The 22,383-nt window shown below is 33.9% G+C and overlaps 3 protein-coding genes across 5 annotated transcripts; 1 reads left to right on the top strand and 2 right to left on the bottom strand.

Moving 5' to 3' along the window:
* Window positions 1–1,609: 1,609 nt before the first annotated feature.
* On the bottom strand, window positions 1,610–3,786 carry LOC118042346 (60 kDa jasmonate-induced protein). The gene is made up of 2 exons (XM_035049992.2): window positions 3,656–3,786; window positions 1,610–3,383 (listed from the first exon to the last, which is right to left on the bottom strand). Exon 2 carries the CDS (start codon window positions 3,378–3,380, stop codon window positions 1,812–1,814), a length of 1,569 nt encoding a protein of 522 aa, XP_034905883.1. The 5' UTR covers window positions 3,381–3,383; window positions 3,656–3,786; the 3' UTR covers window positions 1,610–1,811.
* A 7,968-nt stretch (window positions 3,787–11,754) lies between these two features.
* Window positions 11,755–14,695, top strand: LOC118042344 (mannose/glucose-specific lectin). The gene is made up of 7 exons (XM_035049990.2): window positions 11,755–11,883; window positions 11,965–12,174; window positions 12,490–12,723; window positions 13,059–13,262; window positions 13,382–13,615; window positions 13,711–13,914; window positions 14,123–14,695. Exons 1-7 carry the CDS (start codon window positions 11,881–11,883, stop codon window positions 14,369–14,371), a joined length of 1,338 nt encoding a protein of 445 aa, XP_034905881.1. The 5' UTR covers window positions 11,755–11,880; the 3' UTR covers window positions 14,372–14,695.
* Window positions 14,696–17,692: 2,997 nt separating this feature from the next.
* On the bottom strand, window positions 17,693–21,602 carry LOC118042345 (disease resistance protein RPS6-like). Of its 3 annotated transcripts, XM_073405714.1 has the most exons (6): window positions 21,185–21,602; window positions 20,646–20,767; window positions 20,234–20,542; window positions 19,272–20,162; window positions 18,424–19,192; window positions 17,693–18,205 (listed from the first exon to the last, which is right to left on the bottom strand). In XM_073405714.1, exons 2-6 carry the CDS (start codon window positions 20,763–20,765, stop codon window positions 18,189–18,191), a joined length of 2,106 nt encoding a protein of 701 aa, XP_073261815.1. In that variant the 5' UTR covers window positions 20,766–20,767; window positions 21,185–21,602; the 3' UTR covers window positions 17,693–18,188. The 3 variants fall into 3 exon arrangements, with proteins under 3 accessions (XP_073261815.1, XP_073261814.1, XP_073261816.1); XM_073405713.1 differs by lacking the exon at window positions 21,185–21,602 and having other exon boundaries at window positions 20,646–20,806; XM_073405715.1 differs by lacking the exon at window positions 21,185–21,602 and having other exon boundaries at window positions 20,234–20,463; window positions 20,646–20,806.
* Window positions 21,603–22,383: the final 781 nt, after the last annotated feature.

The following is a 22,383-nucleotide window of genomic DNA, read 5'->3' as shown; positions in this document are numbered from 1 at the left end:
TATTTATGAGTGAAAAACATTTTGAAAAGCAACTACAATCACACTTCCAAACATAATCGGATTTCCACATGGAAACATGTGTTATCCAAAATTTATGGGAGACTTAGCTCTTGGAAAGGCAAGCTATTTTTTATGGCTCGAAGCACAGTTATTAAACCCGGCCTGGCCTGGCGGGTTGACCAGGGACCCGGTTGACCTAGTGGCTGGACCGGTCCGGGTTTAATAAAAGACTGGCCGGTCGACCTGGGCAAACTCGGATGAGACCCATTTTTTTTTTTTTCAGATGTGAAATTTAAAACTTATTAGTATATATACTCTATGTTTCCAAGAAAAAAAATCATGTTTTTTCAATGTGGAATAAAAACCTTTTAGTTTAAATACTTCAACTTAAAAGGATAACATAATATCTTTTCAATGTGAGATTTAAAGCCCTTTCATAAATATGCTCTATATTCCCATGAAAAAAGTTATGTTTTTTCAATGTGGAATTTGAAACCTATTAGTATATATACTCTATATTTTCAGGGAAAAAGTTATGTTTTTTCAATGTGGAATAAAAATTTTTTGTAAAATATTTCTTAAATTTCATTATTTATAATATACATAATCTATATTTACATAGATTTTTTCATATAAAATATTAAAAGTTTAATTTGTTTTTTTAATTTTCCTGGGTTGACCTTAGTTGACCCGGGTTGACCCATAAAACCCGGGACCAGGTGGTTTTTTAGTCGGATCAACTCTTGAGCCGGGTTTAATAACTATGGCTTGGAGAGTTGTTTTAACAAAAAATGTGTTAATTGCCATTCCTCTCTATTACATGTTTAATTTTTGTATCCCAAAATCAGTAGCTCAAAAGATCACAGCAATGCAATTTTCATCTTTTTTTTTTTTTCACTTCACTATTTTTTTTCCTTTCCTTTTCTTCTTGATTTTATTTTTTTTAAATAATTATTTCTATATATATTTTCTATTTTTAAATTAAAAAATAAAATAAAATAAAAAGGTTAGTGGCAATTTTATAAATAAATGAAATAAGGTAGTTGGGTACAACTAGTTGCGGGTCGAGATGCGGACCCTCTTCAGGTCTAGCGACAGGCTAACACATGGACATGTGGTGTAAAACGGTCATTTAATAACTATTTAAATACCTTTCTTTAAGAATTTTTGTTTTTATTTTGTCTTTTTTTTTCTTTAATTTTTCTTTTTTTTCTCTCTCTCTTCAAACCAAGGGTTCGAACAAAAAATAAAGATGAAGAGATAAAAAGAAAAAGATATCTTTGTTGTTTATGAATTTTTGATATATTATATAATAAAGTAATGTAATTAAAAAAAATTATTGGCTAATGATATAAAGTTTATCTATTTTAAATAATAAATATATAAAAAAAAATAAACATAAATAGATGGGAAAGTTGTGATGTTTCTCGTCATAAATGCGGTTAGCGTGTGGTCGCCTCTTGCCAAACTTTTGTAAAAAAATCAAATCCATCCATTGTATCAATGTCCTTCCAAAAATTCTACATTGACTCCCTTTTCTTTGCGTTAAATTTATTCAAATCCCTGGGGAAAATGAGCTCTTAGCTAACTAAAATTACTGGGTAAAAGATGATAATAATATTATTTAATTATTATTCATACTTCAGAACTGACAAGTTACAACCTTTGAAATCAACTTAATTATCATGACATTACATTACTGTAGAAACCTTAATAAACACATCACATCGATTTACTTAGGAAGTAAAACGAAATATTAAGGCTCTAAAATAAAAGCAAATAACTATAAAACGCATAGGTTTATCAGTGACTTAGATTTTACATGTCCAATAGACCGTCACTGTTACGTAATTCCCATCTTCTCCTTGAATTTGCTTGAAGGATGTACCGGACATTTGAGCTGGGAACTCTACAGCGCCTTTTGCAATCTCATCGTCACCAGAGAATGTATCGTGATCATACAGACTTGCTTTAACTATTAGAGAACCGTTCAGTGGCACCGCAACAACAGATCTTAACAATGGAATGGCCTGCCAACGCCTTACATCAACGTAGTCATCAGATGATCTGTTGAACAGCAAACATGTCGTCTTAGGATCCTCCCAATTGTCATAATGGGCATAAACTTGTCCATAAACGTTGGCTGTACTTTCTCCTCCTTCTTCCATAGTAACGGTTATTCTCGCTGCCACAGCATTTCTCAGCACTGCATAATTGACTGTCACCGAACCATTTTTGCCAACTAATTCTTGAAATATGGGTTTGTCATAAACATTGCCGATCTCGCAAGCATCCCATGAGATGTCTTTATTGACGATTTCATCGTCCCAAGACCATGTGTCTTTATCAGTGAGAAGCAATTTGATGGTAAAGCTCCCGATGGCAAGGATGGATTGAGATGGTCCAGTTAGCGAAGCATTTTGACCTGGCTTGATGGATTCTGGGTTGCTGCTTGTGCGGTTGTAGATGTACTCTATATTTAGTCCATCGTTGACTGTGATTGTGCCATATAGATCCCCGGGATCCTCTCCATCTATGTTATCAATGCGCACCGAGAACACTTCCACAAGTGGTAGCCCCAAAAAGCATTGTCCGTCATCAAAGGTCATGCGTGGGAACCTTCTTTGTCCACTGTTCCTGAAGCAAAGTCCCAACAAGATGCCAAGTATTTCTGCAGCTTGGAAAATAGTTCCTATTTCCCTGCCATCTGGTAGAAGCTGCACGACATTTTCTCGAAGTTGAAACGATTCATCTGGGTAAGCATCAGCACGCAACAAAGCTGCAGAGAAAGCGCCCCAAGTACGAACTAAGGTAGTAATCCAAGGTTGGATTTGGCCTTCTCGGTTACGATTGTCAAAATTGGGAGCTATATAGTCGGATATAGGAATTAGTCTGGCTGATTCGCAGATCATCATAATCACACCAATCAGATAACGTGCCCTAATCCTCCCATCTGTTGATGTAGCGAGCTGATTTATACCGTGCACTAGGTTGTAAAAGCCAACTGTTACTTCCTCCATAGTCAGGCCAGCAACATTGAGTAAACTATTGTAGCTACCATTGAAGCCTAGAAATTCGGTTCCTTGTTCTCCAATTAGATGCGCACTGGTTTCGTTGTTGAACTCTAACCACTGCCCGTTTTCCATCTGGTAGCCAATCAAGTACAGGTTATCCATTCGCAACCTGAACCTCACAGAGTGATCGTTGGTTCGTATTACCAAATTGAAGAATCGAGTGGGTGGCTCCTCTTGAACAGCAAGTGCAGGACGATTGTGGGAAAATCTCACTCCCAATCGATCACGCAGTTTCTCAATGAAATGTTGATAACCTCCCCTGGTGCTGGTTTGAACATTGATCTCCATCTCAAACTCCACCGGCATTGTCTTTGATCAAATTGCATGTGCAATGAGATAAAGTTCAATCAGTTGCAATTTACAGCCAAGACAAAAGAAGTCAATGATAGTTCTAACCAAGATGTTGAAGATTAATTAAATGCCATTCATAATCGAAAAGAAGAACTAGTAACAATTAAAAGAACAAGAGAGAGCAGGACATCACAAGGTACGCAATAAACTTCACATTGTCGAACTCGAAACCATAAACAAAGTAACAATGCAACGTAGGTGTTACAAGAATATTACACAGTGAAAAGTACCTTGGAATAAATCGCTTTTCTATTTGCTTAGTGGAATCTGTTGGGTGTTGAATCTCCTCAAGCTATGCAGTTTCTGTAATGGTATTGGGACGTATATATAGACTGAAAAACTAGGAAGAGAAAGCATGTGGAGTAATTTCTCATACAATGATTTATCCTTCTCATTCACATGCGGAAACAGTTTGTCTTTTTGGACCACATACATCTAGAATAATGATAAATACAAGCGTGGTTTGGAAAATAGTGCCAATTATCAATGTCAAAAAATATATTCTGATAGAAAAACTCACGAGTACTACATGCGAGCAGGGAATATATTCCATTCAATGAATACTTCAATGTATTGGGGCAATAAACAAAGTTTCTTGTCCTTATTGGATTGCATTATTGCACGTTTTTCTTACTGTATGATAGATTTTTCTACCATTATCAAGAAAATATATTGAAATAGAAAATTTCACAGCCACTATATGCGAATTATATGGAGTACTATATTTCTAAAGCCTAGATTCCACCTTTGAAGAAATCTTTCTTCTTTCGAAAACACCTTCAACAACACTCTCACTTCCCTTACGAGTCAAGGTTATCATATAGAATATTTTTCGTTCATCAATTTTATATGAAAAATATATGATGAGTTAGGTTTTTTGTTTTTTTTTTAAAAAACTCTTAACTCTTTAAGGGTGTATAATCCATATTTTAGGAAATTGCATAATATAAAATATATATAATTAGAAAAGATTGACAGGTTTATTCTTGTATTGTAATATTTACATTAACTATTGTATACTCATTTACTTATATAAATAGAAAAAAGGTTAGTTAACTAATTGGTTAAGCCTTTTACATTCTTAACTTGGTATTAGAGCTCTAAACATATTAATTTTTCTTTTCTTTTCTTCTCTCCAATGGACTCCATTCTTGTTGGTCCCTCTGCCATCAACCACCCGTAACCGTTTACTTTTCCACCACTGGTGCAAAACTCTGTTTTTTACTCTGTTTTGGACTCATCCATTGCTATTGTTGTGACTACTGTTTCCATGGAGGCTTCTATTGCGACAATTGTTCCTCTTTCCATCACTTAACACGTTATCTTTTTGTAGATTACAAACACCAATGATCTTTATTGGTGAATATAGATGAAGCTATTTCTTATTGGATAAGGTGTTTTTCATTTTGTTAATGATGCTTTATCGTGTCCTTCTCCTCACATGGCTATTACTGATGGCTCTTATCTTGAGGTTAATCCCTATTTTCTTCATTGAAAACAACAAGATTAACTTATTCTGATTGCACTCCTTTCTTTTCTTTCAATGGATGTACAATATATTGTTGTCGATTGCCAAATCTTGCATTGTGTTTGGCGTACTCTTGAGCAAACACTTTCTTCTCCATCCGATTCTCAAATTATGCAACTTCATGTCTCCTTTCAATATCTTAATCAAAGTGATGATTCAGTCACCATATTTATGTACCGAGCAAAGGCATTATTTGATGAATTAGCAGTAGCTGGCTGATCAATTTCACTTACAAATTTCAATTTGTATGTGTTCCCTAAACTTCGATGAGAGTTCAGGGATTTGGTGACCAGTCTCTTGATAAGGGCATATCCTCTTTTGTATGTCGACCTTCAAAGTCATCTTCTTACTTCTTAGTTTCTTCATAAGAGCTCTCTCCAATCCATGGGTGTTGCTGTTATTGCTTCTTTGCTACCCACACCAGCTCAACCACTATTAGCTCTTGTTGCACAGTGCCAACCCCTTGGTTCTTTTAACAGCAGTGATAGTTCTAACTATGGTAGGGGGTGTTTTTGTGGTGGCTGGCGACACAACAACAACCATCATAATAGGCACTTAGGGTTTGATTATCATAGGTTAAATGGTTCTTCCAATAATGACTAGACGCAAGGTAATTGGAAACAAAATAAAAGGAATAACGACACCCAACAATGGTCCAATACACACCCTTTAGGGCAGAATGTCAAGTACTAGCTTTGCCATTTCTTTGGTCATTCTGCACCTTCATGCTCTCAACTTCACATTCATGAACAACAACTTAATGCCAATTTTTCTCTCAGCAACGCCTCCTCGATGAAATTTATGGATTGGTTTCTAAATACCAATGCGAATCAATAAGTTACTCCTGATCTTGCTACTTTAATTGGTTCTAAACCCTATCTTGGAAATGATCACATGCATGTTGGTGATGGTAAGGGCCTTTCCATATCTAATATTGGGCATAGTACATTACATACACTAAAAAATACTTTTACCTTATCTAATGTTCTTTATGTACCTGATATTATCAAGCCATTATTTTCTGTTTATAAATTTTATCGTGATAATAATATCTATTTTGAATTTCACTAGTCTGTGTTTTATATTAAGGATCTCAACACCACAGTATTGCTCCTTTCCAATTAGAGCAATGATGGTTTCTATGTTCTAAGTCTTCCTCCATGTCAATTCCTCAGGCTTACTAGTCTCCTTGCGTATTTGCTTCTGCTGATATCTGGCATCGTAGATTGAGTTATCCTACTTCCCATGTTTTCATTTCTTTAGTATCAAATAATAAACTTGCTTGTAACTCTAGACGTTCAACTTTTCAATATCAAGCATGTCTACTAGGAAAGTCGTTGTATTTGTTGTTCTGATCCATGAGTCATAAAACATCTACTCCATTTGATTTAATTTTAAGTGATGTCTAGGTCCTTACTCCTATTTTTTATTTTGATAGTTTTTGTTAATTTATTGTTTTGTTATTTTTGTTGATGCACATACAAAATATATCAAGTATTATTCTCTTGTTGCAAAATTTGATGTATTTTCTATTTTTCATCGTTTTTAAATTTTTGTTGAGCGTCAATTTTTGTGAAAAATTAAATCTATTTAGATTTATTAGGGTGGCGAATACCGCAAGTTAAATTCTTTTTTTCCAGACTATCAGTATTCATTATCATTTAATTTTTCCTCACATTCATGAATAAAATGACACTATTAAATGTCATTATCGACATATTATCGAAACTGGTTTTACTCTCTTTAGACAATGTAAAGCCCTGTTACGATTATGGAATTACACATTTAAATCCTTGGTGTATTTTTTCAATCATATGCCTATTTTTTCCTTGAAAATAAGTCCCCAATTGAGTTTCTTTTTCACCGAACTCTTGATTATGATTTTCTATGTACATTAGGGTGTCTTTGCTAAGTTAGATTTTTGTTTCTCTCCATGTGAATTCTTAAGCTATAGCTCCTCTCATCTTAGTTATTGTTATCTTGATCTCACATCTTAACATATTTATATCTCTCGTCATATTTGTTTTTATGAACATGTTTTTCCTTTTGACAAATCTGAACAGATAGCACATCCCCTCAACATCTCTCCACATCATATTCCTATTACCCAGTTGCCTAATTTGCTTAATTCTCCACTTTTTCACTCCCTTACGCCTGCAACCTTTCTACCACCTATAATATCTATCGTTTTTACAACCTTAAGGCAAACCAACAGCCTATCCTTATATCGCTATATGCTTGTTTATCTCATGATCATTATTTAGGTACAAGTTCTTCCCATTTAGGGTTACAATTTTCAATGTCTAATGTTGCTGATACTCTTGATTTTGTTGTTGGTTCACTCGGGTCTACTGTTGTCAGTCTAGTCTTTTAGTTTAAATCTCCTGCTGGTTTGAATTTGGTTATTGACCTCTCCTACTATCCTTTGCAACAATATACAAGTTTAGCCTTACCTGCCTCTAGTTATGTGGTTTGTTGACATCCTATGGTTCTTTGTCCACGACTACCAAAGACAATAAATTTGATAGCCTCTTTGGTTTTGTTTATCAGCCCTATCTCTGGGTACTCTCTCCTCTTGCCTATGAATCGATTATATTTTTCGATGCTGACAGGTATAAGGCTTTGCATGGTGCTATGACAAATGAAATTTAAGCACTACGTTCCAACGACACTTGGCCTTTGGTTCCTTTGCATCTTTCAATGAATATTGTTAGTAGTCGTTAGGTGTATAAGATCAAACATCATGTAGATGAAAGCTTTGAGCTCTATAAGGCTCGATTAGTTGCTAGATGCTTTACTCAGCAATAAGGTATTGATTATTCTAAGATTGTTAGTCTTGTCATTAAGTAAGCCACTATTCAGTTGATTTTTTCCATTGTGGTTTCACATGGTTGGAAGATTAATCAACTTGATATCCATAAAGCCTTTCTCAATGGGACCTTTGAAAAAGAGTTATACATGCAGAAACCTCCAAGTTGTGTTGATTCTACTCTTTTCTCTCATGTGTGTCAATTGCATAAGTCTTTATATGGCTTGAAACAAGCTCATCAGGTATGGTACACTCGCTTGAGTGATTATCTTTCCTCTATTGGATTTTTTGCTTATAAGGTTAACACATCATTACTCATCTTGTATATGGGTGCATATATTTTTTATCTACTGGTTTATGGTGATGATATTTTACTTACTAAAAGCAATTCAACGTTGCTTCACGGCTTGATACAGTTGTTAAGCCTAGAGTTTAAGCTTAAGGATTTAGGTTTGTTTATTATTTTTTAGGGATTGAGGTTCATCCGACTAGTATAGGTCTTGTGCTATGACAAGATAAGTATGTTCTTGACATCCTCCATAGAGAAGCTATGTCTTCTTGCAAACCTATTCACACTCTTATTTCTACCTCCAAGGTTATTATGGTGCTTAATTGCTTGTTTTTTGATCCTACATGTTTTGTCAAACTGTTAGTGCTCTTTAATATCTCATTTTTATGAGACCAGATATTTATTTTGTTGTTAACAAGGTCTATTAATTTATGCATTCTCCTACCGATGCACATTGGGTTGCTGTTAAATGCATTATATATGTGTTATCTTAAGGGCCGGTATGATTTCTTTTGGCATAAATATCATTCGTAGGTTCTCCTTTGCTTTACATGGTTTTATAGATATCAATTGGACTGGTAATGTTAATGATCATAAGTCTACGAGTAGATATCTTGTTTTATTGGTAATACATTGATTTCTTGGAAATCAGGAAAATAACACACGATTGTTCGTTCTTCTACTGAGGCTGAGTATAAAGCCTTACCTGATGACACTGCTGAGGTTCTATGGCTTCAATATTTATTATTTGATCTGTAAATTATCCTTACTTTTATGCCTATGATTTGGTGTGATAATTTGTCTACGAATTCTATCTTCTATGCTTGTACTAAACATGTTGAGTTTGATTATCATTTTGTATGTGACGGGGTTGCTAAGAAGGACATTTAGATTTGTTTTATTTGTTCAAATGATCAACTTACTAATGTTCTTACTAAGCCACTTCCTTTTACTTATTTTACTACTCTTCAGTTTAAGCTTCGGGTTGACCCTCTATCCTCAGCTTGAAAGGTCATATTATAGAAAATTGAACAATATAGGATGTATATAAGTAGAAAAGGTTGATAGGCTTACTCTTGTGCTATAATCTCTACATTAACTATCATACACTGCACTAGTTATATAAATAGAAAAGGTTGCATAACTAACTAATTGGTTAAGTCTCCTATTATTCTTAACTATCTCAAAAAGTCCAACATCTCCCACTCACATATGCACCAATATCAGTGATAACACATTCCAACACCTTGTAAAATTATGTGAGCAAATAATATCATCAAATTCTCTTTCTTACCATTTTTAATATCAAATTAATCCAAATTGTATTACATCAGTCACTATATTTAGCACTTGTATAAGTCTCTATATTTATTAATGTACCACTCAAGTTTTATCATCAAGTAACACTTGATAATTTCAGTCACGTAAGAAATTGATGATGTCCTAAAAATCTAATTAGCCTAGGAGTAGGACTTCTAGGTTAGATAATTGGTTAATCAATTGGTCCTAGCAATCTCATTCATTCTCCCTAGCCAAGGTGGCTTGCGGTTAGTATCTGCAAAAAGTTCCTTTTAGTGAAGGTGAGAACTCTCCGATACATATATCATATAGTCATGTTTGATAAAAGATGGGCACTATTTTATCGATCAAGTGAGGAAATGCTACGAGATTCGTCGTCAATGATTTGGTTTTATTATTGTTGACATTAAAATATTAATAGTATTATTTATTTATTGTTATTAATATTGTTGTTATTATTGTTATTATTATTAGCATTATTATTTATAAAATAAGATGACCAAGAAAAATGATGAAAATTAACAACAAAGAAATAAAAGAATAAACTAATAAATCAAAATTTGGATAATTGGCAAATTTCGTTTAAAAAAAGTGAGCACAAAGAGTCTGATGGAAATTCATCAATTTCCTTTCTTCATCTTTTTCTTTTTTTTTTTCCTTTTTTTTTTTCACTTCACTATTTTTCTTTTATCTTCCCATTTCTTCCTGATTTTTTTTTAATTACAAAATAAAATAAAAAGATCAGTGAAAATTTTATAAATAAATAAAATAAAGTAAATGGATATAGCTTAATTGCGGGTCGGGGTGTGGACCCTCGAGTTGGGTGAAGAGCTATATAACACACAGACTTGTGGGCGTAAAATGGTGTTGGAAACTTTTATTGGCTATTGATATAAAATTTATTTATTTTAAATAATAAAGATAAAGGAATAAAAATAAATAGATGGGAAAGTTGTGATGTTTTTTGTCATAAATGCGGTCCACTTGTGTGGTCTCTTTCCAAACTTTTATCATAAATGTGTTCCACGTTTGCAGTCCAAAATTTAAATATTAATTTAAACTAAATAAAATGTAAATTATTTTTAAAAAATATTTTTAAAACATAAAAATAAAAAGAACCTAAAGAGTGTGGCCGGCGACATGATTCACAGCCACTATCAAGAAAAATATCCTTGTCCTTCACATGCAGGAACAGTTTGTCTTTTTGGACCACATACATCTAGAATAATGATGAGCAGGGAATATATTCCATTCAATGAATACTTCAATGTATCGGGTCAGTAAACAAAGTTTCTTGTCCTTATTGGATTGCATTATTGCACGTTTTTCTTCCAGTATGATAGATGTTTCTACCATTATCAAGAAAATATATTGAAATAGAAAATTTCACAGCCACTATATGTGAATTATATGGAGTCCTATATTTCTAAAGCCTAGATTCCACCTTTGAAGAAATCTTTCTTCTTTCGAAAACACTCTGATCACTTCCCTTACGAGTCAAGGTTTCATGTGGACTTTTTTCCATTCATCATTTTATCAAATTGACAAAAGACACCAATATCAGTGATGAGTGATGACACACTCAAACGCCTTGTAAAACTCTCTTATTACCATAATAATCTAAGTTTTTCTTATCGTTTTTAATATCCAATTAATCCAAATTGTGTTCCATCCATCACTATATTTAACACTCTTGCAAGTCACTTTATATCAATAATATATCAACCACTCAAGTTTTAATTTATCATCTAGTAACACGTAAGAAATCTTTTTTTGTGGCGATAAATCTTAGAAAAACTCACACGTACTATATGCGAACAGGGAATATATTCCATTCAATGAACAATTCAATATATGATAAATTTTGTTTGCAACCACGTAAGAAATCCTTCTTTATTTCTGACGATAAGTCTCAGACAATGCTAATTGTCTTATATATGCTGTAGTGGTCCATGACAAATAAATTTTTGGATTGCATTATTAAAGTTTATATTGCACGTTTTCCTACAATAACAGATGTGATGTAATTTTTTATCAATAACAAAAAAGTTTCTTGTCTTTATCGGATTGCAATATTTTGCACGTTTTTCTTCCAGTATGATAGATAACTTTTTCTTCTCGATATTTGAAATAAACAAGGGAATTTGCACAAATTGAATGTTTTTGAGGGAGTGATAATGTTTTGCACAAATTGAATTTATGTTAGTTTAGGATTTAATTCCCTTATTAAGAAAATTTTGACAAATAAATAAAAGCATACTTATAAAATAATAAGGTTTTCCTCCAAAACCCTCTAACATTGGAGTAACTTAAAGAAAAGAAGGCTTTTGAAGGGTTTTAAAAGGTTGATAAAAAAAAAAAATAATCTCGCGTTACTAAAACTCGCAAAGAAAGGGAAAGTTTTTTCTTGATCTGTCTATATGTACCTCCCTCCGTTTCTAATCCGTCTATATATACCGCCCACACAATTACACTAACTACCACATAAACAGCAGATACATTCCAACATTCAACATATTCGTCAAAGCAAATGGTATGAAACTATCTAAGGTATATTTTCTTCACATGCTAATAGATACTTGTGTTTTGATGATGACCACTGGTTTGTGCTCAGGCATCCTTGGAAGGAATCATTTCATTAGGACCATGGGGAGGTTTAGGTGGCGACCACTGGAGTTACAGGGCAAGCGGTGGGATAACTGAGATAGTCCTCCGTGTAGAAGGAAATGTCAAGTCCATTTCCTTCAAAGATGCCACTGGCCTGGTTTCTGGGACATTCGGTGGCAGGGGCAACGACCCTAATGACAGGGGTGAAGAGAAAAAGGTGACTTAGCTATTCATATATTAATACATTTACAGGGAGGCTAATTCCATAGCTGATGGATTGGCAAAATCGTATTGCTGACTTGGTAGCATTGATCCTTTATAATCTGTCTGTTATGTTTTTTTTTTTTGGGTTCTTTTATCCTTTTTATCTCTGTTTTGGGGTTTTTATCACTGTTTCTTGCTGAATGTTTTTGTACTTCGTTTCCCTTTATAATTTTAATACGTTCTGCCTTTAAATAAATAAATAAAAATATTAATAGATCGATCAGGAGCACTTACCTTTTATTTTATGCGCGCGTTGTGTTTTGTATAGATTGAGATCCAATGGCCTTCAGAGTATTTGAAATCAATAAGCGGAACTTATGGAAGCTACGAAGGACAATTAGTGATCACTTCCCTATCGTTCATTACAAATCTCACCACATATGGACCTTTTGGAACAGCTCCTGGTGAAACTTTCTCCATCCCTATAGCAGATAGCGCCGTGGTTGGATTCCATGGGAGATGTGCTTCCTACCTTGATGCACTCGGTATTTTTGTGTCACCGGTAAGTTCATTCAACTATATTTTATCAGTAAATATGGTTATTATTGATGCTTGTTTTCTTTTTAAGCATGCGTCCTCGTCTGAGTCTCAAAGTTTCACTTCTCTTTGGATGGATATATATAGATGGGTTTTATGAATATTGTTTTCTTTTAAGCTAGCGTCCTCTTCTATATATCAGTACGCCATTTTTCTGTGACATTTTACAGCCTCGTCTAGTATTTCTTAGACATGTATCCTTTTTAGACATTCGCCCAAGTGTTGCAATGCAGGATTGAAGGTGAGTCAAGCCATATGGCTAGTAACAACAGAGATAATTGACTATTGCTTTCCGTGCAGGCAAATTCAAATGGAAGCATTTCAGTTGGGCCATGGGGTGGTCCAGGTGGAGATCCTTTTAGTTTTAGGGTGGGAAGCTGGATAAAAGAGATAATTGTTCATGAAGGAACCAATATCAAGTCCCTCTCTTTCAAAGACGGCAATGGCCAAGAGTACGGAAAATTTGGCGGCAAACACCCTAGTGACACTGGTGGAGAAAGAAGAGTGAGTATGGCATTTATGGCTTGACAGGATAGCAAATCAAATGAAGCATTTCCTTTTCTCTTCCTTATTTTACTAAGCTAATACTATATACAATATTCTATGATGTAACTTATGTGTAGATTGAGATTGATGGGCTTTCAGAGCATCTAACATCCATAACTGGGACATATGGAAATTTTGCTGGAATTCTGGTGATCACATCACTATCATTCATAACTAATCTCACTACACATGGACCTTTCGGAACCGCTACCGGCACTTCTTTCTCCGTACCAATTGAAGGTTCGGTCGTGATTGGATTTCATGGAAGAGGAGGCTACTACCTTGATGCAATTGGCATCCATGTGAAACCTGTAAAGTTTTTTTTTTCTTGAAAAAAAAAAGGTTTTAAATTTGCAATTAGAACCAAAAAAAAACTCAGTAACAGTGGGTATTGGTAACTATGCAGAGGGACATAGAAGGAACTATTTCAATAGGTCCATGGGGAGGCCAAGGTGGGGATCCATGGAGTTACATTACAAATCGAGGTATAAGCCAGATAGTCATCAATGTAGGATCAAACATTAAGTCTATATCTTTCCGGGACACGACTGACTTGGATTCTGCAACATTCGGAGGCAAACACCCTAATGATATTGGTGAAAGGAAAACTGTAAGTATTCCCCCTGTGGCGTGTCAGGTTTTTTCGATAGAAAAAATCCTATCTAATTTTATTTAGGACTATTGTTTCATGTATGGAAAATAATTATTGAAACAAGCATTTGAAAATAATATTATAGACCCTGCAGCAAGCAACAAGGCACTTATGGTTCATAAACTACTAAACAAGATATATCTATTTTGCTTTGCATTATTTGCAGGTTCTTATTAACTGGCCTTCTGAACACCTGACATCCATAAGTGGGACATATGGCAATTTCAGCTCTTTATTAACGATCACATCGCTGTCATTTATTACAAATAGGGCTACTTATGGACCTTTTGGAACAGGTTCTGGCACGCCTTTCTCCATCCCAATAAATAATAATACGGTAGTTGGATTCCATGGAAGAGCTGGATACTACCTTGATGCCATTGGCATCTTTGTCAAACCAGAGACGACAATCTAACTTCTTATTGGAAGAAATAAGTTGTCTTCTCTCTAAAATATCCATGGATACAATGTCAAGGCGTCGATGCTATGTTCATGATGTTGTTCTTAATTATATGCTCTAATAATGTACGGAAATAAACGAGGGCTTTGCCTTTCACATATAGCTCTCTGATGTGATAGGTTTCTTGATGCTTCGTTGTATCTTGTATCAATAAATATTCCGACTTTGAATAAAAGCAGGGATAATGTAAACCCTATCAGTGGTTGAAATCCCCTGGGAGGTTCTAATTCTTGTAACTCGGGAGTTATTTATATAGTTCTTGTTTGACTTGAGATCGAACAGTTTTGTTATTTTTTTTATTTCAAATTAATTTTTATTTTTTTTAATTTTTAATTATATTTTTTCCAGTCACAATCTCTTGTACCAAACATATCTTTACCGGGGAATCAACTACCCCAACATGAATGTTCCACAGATAATTAACAAACTATGATCCAAGCCTGTAACAAAAAGAAATTAAAGAAATTATGTTTTTACACAGTTGCCTCAACCACACGGCAAAGCAAAAGAAAACACAAGCGAGTAATTATTTTGTCAGGAGATATGCGTCGTCTGCTGTGCGTGGAGTGCTTAGCTGGTCGGCGATTAGATGGCTAGTCGTATTATTGCTATTTTTCACTCCTTTCCTCACTTAGACGTGACAGGAGTCTTTTTTTTTTTAACTGAAATCTGGCTTCCATCAGTGCTTTAGAGATAACCCTGAAGCTAATGCTCTAAAGAACCGTTTGAAGTTACAGAATGATGGAACAACGTAGCTTCGAACTGGTGTTTTTTAAGGTTATGTCTTCCTATATTTCTACGTTATTAAGTGCAGTATTGAAGTCGACCTCAGAGAGGAGATGGAGATAATATTACCAAGAGGTCCAATCGGGACGGTGCCCTACGGGATGTACCAAGGCAAGAAATCCAGGAAGTACGGGAACTACGGTACCTCTCTTAATTTTGATTTTTGAATTTCCCTTGTATTCATGTCACTTGATTAACTACTGTCGGAAGATTGATAATTATAAACGAAGAAACTTTTTAATGGTATATTGAGATGGTTTTTATTGATATAATTTTTTATTTTTATATTTATCAGTAAATATTAATTGAAAAAATTTCTTGATATATATTAAAAAATCAAGAGTAAATAAAAAATGAAAATAAAATCAAATAGCATGATAACATGAAACTTTTAGAGATAAATATTACTAAAGGAATTAACCTAACAATATGTCTATAAATATGTTGATAATTTTTATTTTTAGATATATACCAAAGGAATTATTATGGGATTTAAAAAGGTAAATCATATGGTGACTTGATGTTTTTACTAATAGAATAACCTATGAAATACTTATGTTGGTGCAGTGATATTTAATATTTATCACCTGATGATTGACTCTCTTCTCTTTTTCCATCATTTCTCTCTCTCTTTTTTTTTTTTATGTATTTTTTTTCAATAACAAACAACCCCTCCCTCCCAACCTCGACACAATTCAACCCGCATAATAAATTTGGCCATCACAACACTCAGTTTATCAGCATTCGAGTTCCGATTCAAATGTTTTTGAGGATTCTATACTTTAATTAAGTAAATTTTTTTTTTGTTTGAACTCAATTTTAAAATGTTGATTCTTTTTTTGCAAATTTTGTATAGTATATGTATTTTGATTTGGTGTTTATTTATTTTATAGTCTTTTCTCATACAAATTTTAATTTTATGAATTTATGACTTGTACATGTTAGGGTTTGTTTAAGATTTTATAAAATTATATTTATTTGTAAATTGATGAAATTTATGTCGAATTATTGACTTAGGTGTTTTGTGATGAAATAAATAATGACTTATTTGATGATTTTGTTTTATATTTTGTTAAATTTATTGAGTTGAAATTTTTGGTAAATGTGTATAAATTTGAGTTTTATGTAGATAATTGATAATAAATTAATAGTACTATTAAAATAGATTGAATAAATTTGGGCTAAATCAATATTTTTACAAATTATTTAATTAACATAGTTAAATAATACATGTTTTCATTATTTCTTTTATATATATATTTGATATAAGTAATGAATGATCGTTTATAGATATATAGATCTTCATCCCATGGGTTGCGGATGATGAGTTATTGTATTGAGGTAATTTTTTTATTAATTATGTACTATCTAATCCGAGAAATATTAATGGATGGAGTATTAGATGTCCATGTAATGTAAAAATAAAAATTTTCTCGATCCTGACCTCCCTTTGGACTTAAGTCAACATTATTCCTTCTATAGGCTCCTCAAAGATTTTTTTTCGACTGTTTTCCATACATTTTAAGAACCTAGCCAAACTTTTACTCGAATACACTAGGTCTTATAGTTGTTATTTTTCAAATAAGGACATTGAAATGAGAAGTTTGGAATGATCATCTCAAATAATTAAACACAAGCTGTAATACTACTTGTTGGAGAAAAGAATAGATGTTGTAAAAACTAAACTTAAAGAACAAAGCTAAAAAGACAAAAAAAATTAAGAGTAAGGATATTTTTCATTAATTGTTTTCTCAACAGATATACACTATAAACTCTTCTTCATAATTATCTATACTTATGAATTATACTTGTGATTACAAGTCTATTAATAGGCATTAAATCTTAAACCATGAATGAATTAAAGTACCCAAAGAAAATTCTAATCTCACAAAAATTCTAACTAATTGAATAATAATTCTAATAAAAAAGTCTAACACAAATTCTTTTTCGTCAAAGATTCTTACATTGACTAGAATTTTATCTAACAGATATGTACTGGTTCTCAACAAGTCATGGTTGATTCTTGAATCTTTACCATATAAACACCCTATGATTGCGATCAAACACAGGTTTAGAGCCTGTTTATAATGTTTATAATTGTGGCATGACCGTGATTTTCAAAAACCTTAAATATTATTTTTTTCCCCAAGTCAATTTTTTTTGATATTTTTAGATTATTTTATATACTAATATCAAAAATAAAATTTTAAAAATAATAATAAAATATTATTTTAATATATTTTCAAATAAAAAATATTTTAAAAAATAACCTTACCCATAGTGCTAAACACATCTTAATCCAACTTTGTCATGGCATTTTTTACCAGAAACAGCTGTATCGACCATGTATTGAAAAAATAATGAAAAGCAAAGAGCTAAACTTTCAATTATAACTTGTCAATTTTCAATATCTACTCGAAACTCCTTCAGAAAAGGATTGATCACTGTTACAAGACAAGATTGCAGTGGATGACTATGAACAAACTCATAAATCTGAAGAACAAAAAAGTAGATGCAAAATTACTAGTAGCCATAGGTATCAGAAACAATCAGCAACAAGAATGAAGGGAAGACAACTATAATAGCACTCTTGTCAGAGTCACCAAGCACAAGTTGAAATATAGCAGACCAAATAAATCGAACACAAAAAAAGGACCTTCGTAAAACAAAAGAGCACAATCAGTAGTTTTAACAGGTCTATCAGTTGGTGTTGACAAAGTAAATCCATCTGATGCTAGTAAGCTCTGTTGCCAAACTTTTAGCTTCACTCATTGCCTTGCTCTCTTAATAAACCTGAATAGGACCTGTTCAAAACTTCAAATTTCAAAGACTCAAAATACAAAAAATCACAACTAAATATCACAAATTTCGAACCATGTGTCTGTGTGCGTGTAAAATGATGAAAGTGGTGAGTTGAGTGTTAAATTATTACCTGAAACTCGAGATCTGGAAAGAGAGGAAATAGGAAATCACTCTGTTTCGAAGCTCAAGTTGGTGGTGGAGCTGCACAGAAAATGGGAGAGAAGAAAACAAAGATAATCTTGATGAGTACTTAGCATTTGATTATTTCTCCTAAAATTGCAAAATAAATGATCCCACAAAAACAAGAACCTAAAAACACTTTCCGGACCAGACAATTATTGTTCATAATTGTATGCTATACATTTTTTAGAAGAAGAAAATAAGTTGTATGAGTAGTAAAGGTAGAAAAGGCTACTTACGAATGAATTGAGGTGCAAAACAAAATTGGGATGTCCATGAGAGAAAGAGATAAGCAAATGTCAAGAAGCATAGAAGAAGGAGATAACCCTTTCGGTGGGAGAAAAAAGACGTTGCTGGGCTAGTCTTGCCGGATTTTGAATCATCATTTTCATGATCAATTTCATCACCTGAATCCTCAGCAGAAGAACTGCTGTTATAAAGAGAGTAGTAATCATCTTCTTGGTTACTCAAATCCTCATCAGAAATGCTGAATAGATGTGGATTGTCATCAAATAGAAGATAGACCCCACAGCTTTTCACCTTGCAATGCTTTTCAATCTCACGCAACTCCATCTCTGAGGTGTTCCGATCGAAAGATTTCGCTTTTGCTTTCGGGTAGAATTCGAATGTAATTTCTTTGTCAGAGTATTTACTGAAAGAATCTTCTTTCCAGTTCTCGTGCCACAATAACACGTGATCCGTGTCATGCATCTTTGAATCCTTGAAGTTATATATCTCACACTCTGTCCTGAAAATGATATCATCTTGTTCACAATTATTCCTTTTGGCATGGCATTGCCATTTAATGTTTATGGCTTTATCTTCCTGAAGCAAATCATTTAATGGAAATGTATGGTGAACAATCAGGCAGAAAGCAATTGCCTTGAGCTTATGACAGTCTGAGGGCAACTGAATGGCAGCTGAAGATCCCCAACTTCGATTAAAGAACCAATGTGGAATTTCACTTCCTGGTGAAAGAATCTGAAACATGTCTCCAATATTTCCAGACTGCAAGACAGAAAGTATATTATTAGAATAAGTAAATATAATCGACTATGTGTGTGTGAGAGAGGGAATGTAGAGAGACCTGAATTTTCAATTGCATGTCTTCCATGATTGCATTCTGATCAAATCTGAAGCAATTTGCAAGATTCAAACGTATGGATGGACTTAAAGTGCTGCTTGATATGGTTTCTAATGATTCACAATCCCTTGCTGATAAAATACACAAAGAAGATGGAAGCTCCGGTAGCTCTTTGATAGATGCTCCATCTAACTCAAGAAATATCAAAGATTTCTGATGCCTAATTGATGATGGTAGCTTCTTAATTGCTGTTCTACCCAAGTAAAGTGTTTTCAAAGATTTCACAGGCCTCTTGATTTCTGGGAAGGTCTCAAGTTTTGAGCAACCAGATAAATAGAAATTTTCAAGAAATTTCAATTTACAGATGCTGCTTGGGAGTTTAGAGAGCCTTTTACAGTTGAACATATGTAACGACACCAGTTTCGTAAGAAACTCAATTGATGAAGGCACCTCTTCTATAGCAGTTCGATCCAAAAGCAACACACTTATATTTTCTGAAATCACTGGAAACTTGGTAATATTTTTGCTACCAATCAGAGAAATTTGTCTCAACTTGATTGACAAGGGAACCTTTTCTACAGAAGTCCCACTTAAGTCTAAATATCCTATATCCGCATAAGTCTCTGGACAGTTCCTGATATTTGAGCAACCTGTTACAAAAAGTTGTTCGAGACACTTTGAATCAATCCTTCTAGGAAGAGTAATTAGATTATGGCAGTCGGTAAGATCAAGGCGATTCAGTTTCTCCAGATGTTGAAAGGACGATGGAACCCTTTTTAAACTTTCACAACCACTAAGATTTATATACTCTAAATTGATAGCTTTTGATAAATCTGGCAATTCAGTCAAACACCGAGAGGAACTGAGGTTGATTCCTTTTAAATTCAGAAGATTCTGTCGCAAAAAATTGAGAGGATTAGAATTTGGTACTCTATAATCCATAGATAGAAATGTTAGCAGCATACCTGTTTTCCACTCCAAAGTTTCTCTACCTTGCTCTCAGGAAAATCAAACTGGACGAGGTTTTCAGCACTAAAATCCTGTGGCAAAGATTTGGAAGGGAATCCATCCCAGTGGAAATATCTAAGCTCATTGGAAAGATATTCAAGGCCAGCGTGAGGAAGGTGCACTTTGTTTTTTTCGACCTCGAAGTAAGAGGGATTATGGAATATGAGAAATTCAAGACAGTTCATCCCTGCAAAGGAATCAGTTTTCAAGCTCATTTTCCTTGATTTGGACATGTCAAGGCATATGCCTTTAACTCTTTTTGTCCCCTGAAATCAAAGACAAAGAATAAATAATTCATAAAACATGTGGAAGCAAGGTAAAAATATCTATCAAAAAGAGGGAAACAGAGGTCATGAGTTTAACTTTAACCTTGTTTTCCTTCAATACTTTATAGATATCCTCAGGATCAAACAGCCTGCTACGTTCACCGGGATCCTCAGATTCTTCATGAACAATACTATAAGCCATTTCTTGTAGTAAATCATGCATCCCTAGTATGTTGTCCGAAGCCAATACGAGAGATTTATCAATTAGAATTTCAACATTTCGAATCTGGCCTAACCCATTCGATGCACTGTACCAATCCTCTCTGCTTTTGTCACAGAGAGCTGAGCCCAGAACTACAAGAGCCAGTGGATTGCCTTTTGTATAGGTCACCATCCTGCCCAGCAAATGTATATGATCAATTGTGGGACAGGTCTTCTTGAAGGCTTTCGTTTTAAGAGCTGAAGAGCATCCATGTGATTCAATGCCTTGACCTCATATGTTGCGTCAACCTTTTGGTTTAGCACTTGCTGATCCCTACTTGTCACCAGAATTCTACTTCCAGGACCAAATGCATCACGTTGCTCGAGTAGCAATTCTTGCAAAACCATTGAACTATCTACATCATCAAAAACAATGAGCACCTTTTTTCGGCGAAGCCTATCTTTTATAAAAGGGCTCGCCTCCCAAATTTTCTGGTCCAGTACTCGCGAGAAAAATCTTCTTTGCAAATCAAACACTGTGCGTCTTTTTAATTCTTCCCTGACGTTCGCCATAAAGGAAAACCCTTCAAATTTGGTGCAAATTTTGTTATATACAGCTGGAGCGATAGTTGTTTTGCCTATACCACCCATTCCCCATATTCCTACAATCCGAACATCCTGCGTCTCCATATCCAACAACGATTCAATTTTCCTTACGTGTTCATCAATTCCAACAAGATTCGTGGGGTGGGCGGGGAAGATTTTGCACAATTTATTCAGAATATCTTCGACAATTTCCTCGATAAATTTAGACTCGGACCTACAAATTTAAAGAACATATATTTGTATTGGAATGGACATAATAAAAGATAGAAAACGACTAATTAATTTATCATGTTATTATAGCTTTAATAATGATTTTCTGTCTGGTTTAGAGTGAAACTCATTTACACTTAGTTTATAATATAATATAAAGATAGCTCATTGACATAGCTCATTTTGCTTTTCTTCACATAATATGTCGAAGCCAACCATTTTAATTTGATTTTCCTTGAATTGGTTGAAGCATCTGATTTATTGAATTAAACATAAATTTTCTACCAATCAAATTTCACCATGTGTTATTTTATTCTTTAAAAGAAAGGATAAAATAAAATTGAAATAAATGACATGGAAAACAAATGAGCCTTCATATATTTCTTGGCCAATGAAAAGTTGACACTTGGGATGAGATATTCAAGATATCTTGTCATAAATACAAGATCCCGTCAATAAAGACCAACAAATAAAATTATGCCATGTGACATTGGAAAAGGACTTGAGAGCCTCTACAGATCTCTATAAATAGAGGGCCTTAACCTAAAGGCAGAGAATTGGATTTCTGAAAATACAAATTTTCTTCAAGACAAGCTCTTCAAGCAAGAAAGCTCTCTCTCAAAGAGTTCTCAAGCCTCCTTCATATACGCTTGAAGTCTACAAAGAACGAAGCTCTGTTGGATCAAGCCAAAACGCCCCATAAGAGTTCTTCAACAACACTTTGAAGACAAATCAAGGTACTCTTCAAAGCATCAAATCACAACATCTCGCTTTGCAATACACGCTCAAATTTGTGTTCTTGCAAAGCACAAATCTTGGCTTGA

The sequence above is a fragment of the Populus alba genome, chromosome 17 (assembly GCF_005239225.2).
Source record: "Populus alba chromosome 17, ASM523922v2, whole genome shotgun sequence".
Lineage (NCBI taxonomy): Eukaryota > Viridiplantae > Streptophyta > Magnoliopsida > Malpighiales > Salicaceae > Populus > Populus alba.
This window is presented reverse-complemented; position numbering and strand designations above follow the sequence as displayed.

Coding starts and splice junctions, on each gene's coding strand:
- LOC118042346 (XM_035049992.2), bottom strand. CDS start 3,380: ATGCCGGTGGAGTTTGAGATGGAGATCAATGTTCAAACCAGCACCAGG.
- LOC118042344 (XM_035049990.2), top strand. Junction 13,263..13,381: donor ACACTGGTGGAGAAAGAAGA/GTGAGTATGGCA, acceptor ACTTATGTGTAG/ATTGAGATTGATGGGCTTTC. Junction 13,616..13,710: donor TTGGCATCCATGTGAAACCT/GTAAAGTTTTTT, acceptor GTAACTATGCAG/AGGGACATAGAAGGAACTAT.
- LOC118042345 (XM_073405714.1), bottom strand. CDS start 20,765: ATGCATGATTTACTACAAGAAATGGCTTATAGTATTGTTCATGAAGAA. Junction 20,543..20,645: donor AAGTATTGAAGGAAAACAAG/GTTAAAGTTAAA, acceptor CTTTGATTTCAG/GGGACAAAAAGAGTTAAAGG. Junction 20,163..20,233: donor AACTTTGGAGTGGAAAACAG/GTATGCTGCTAA, acceptor TTTTTGCGACAG/AATCTTCTGAATTTAAAAGG.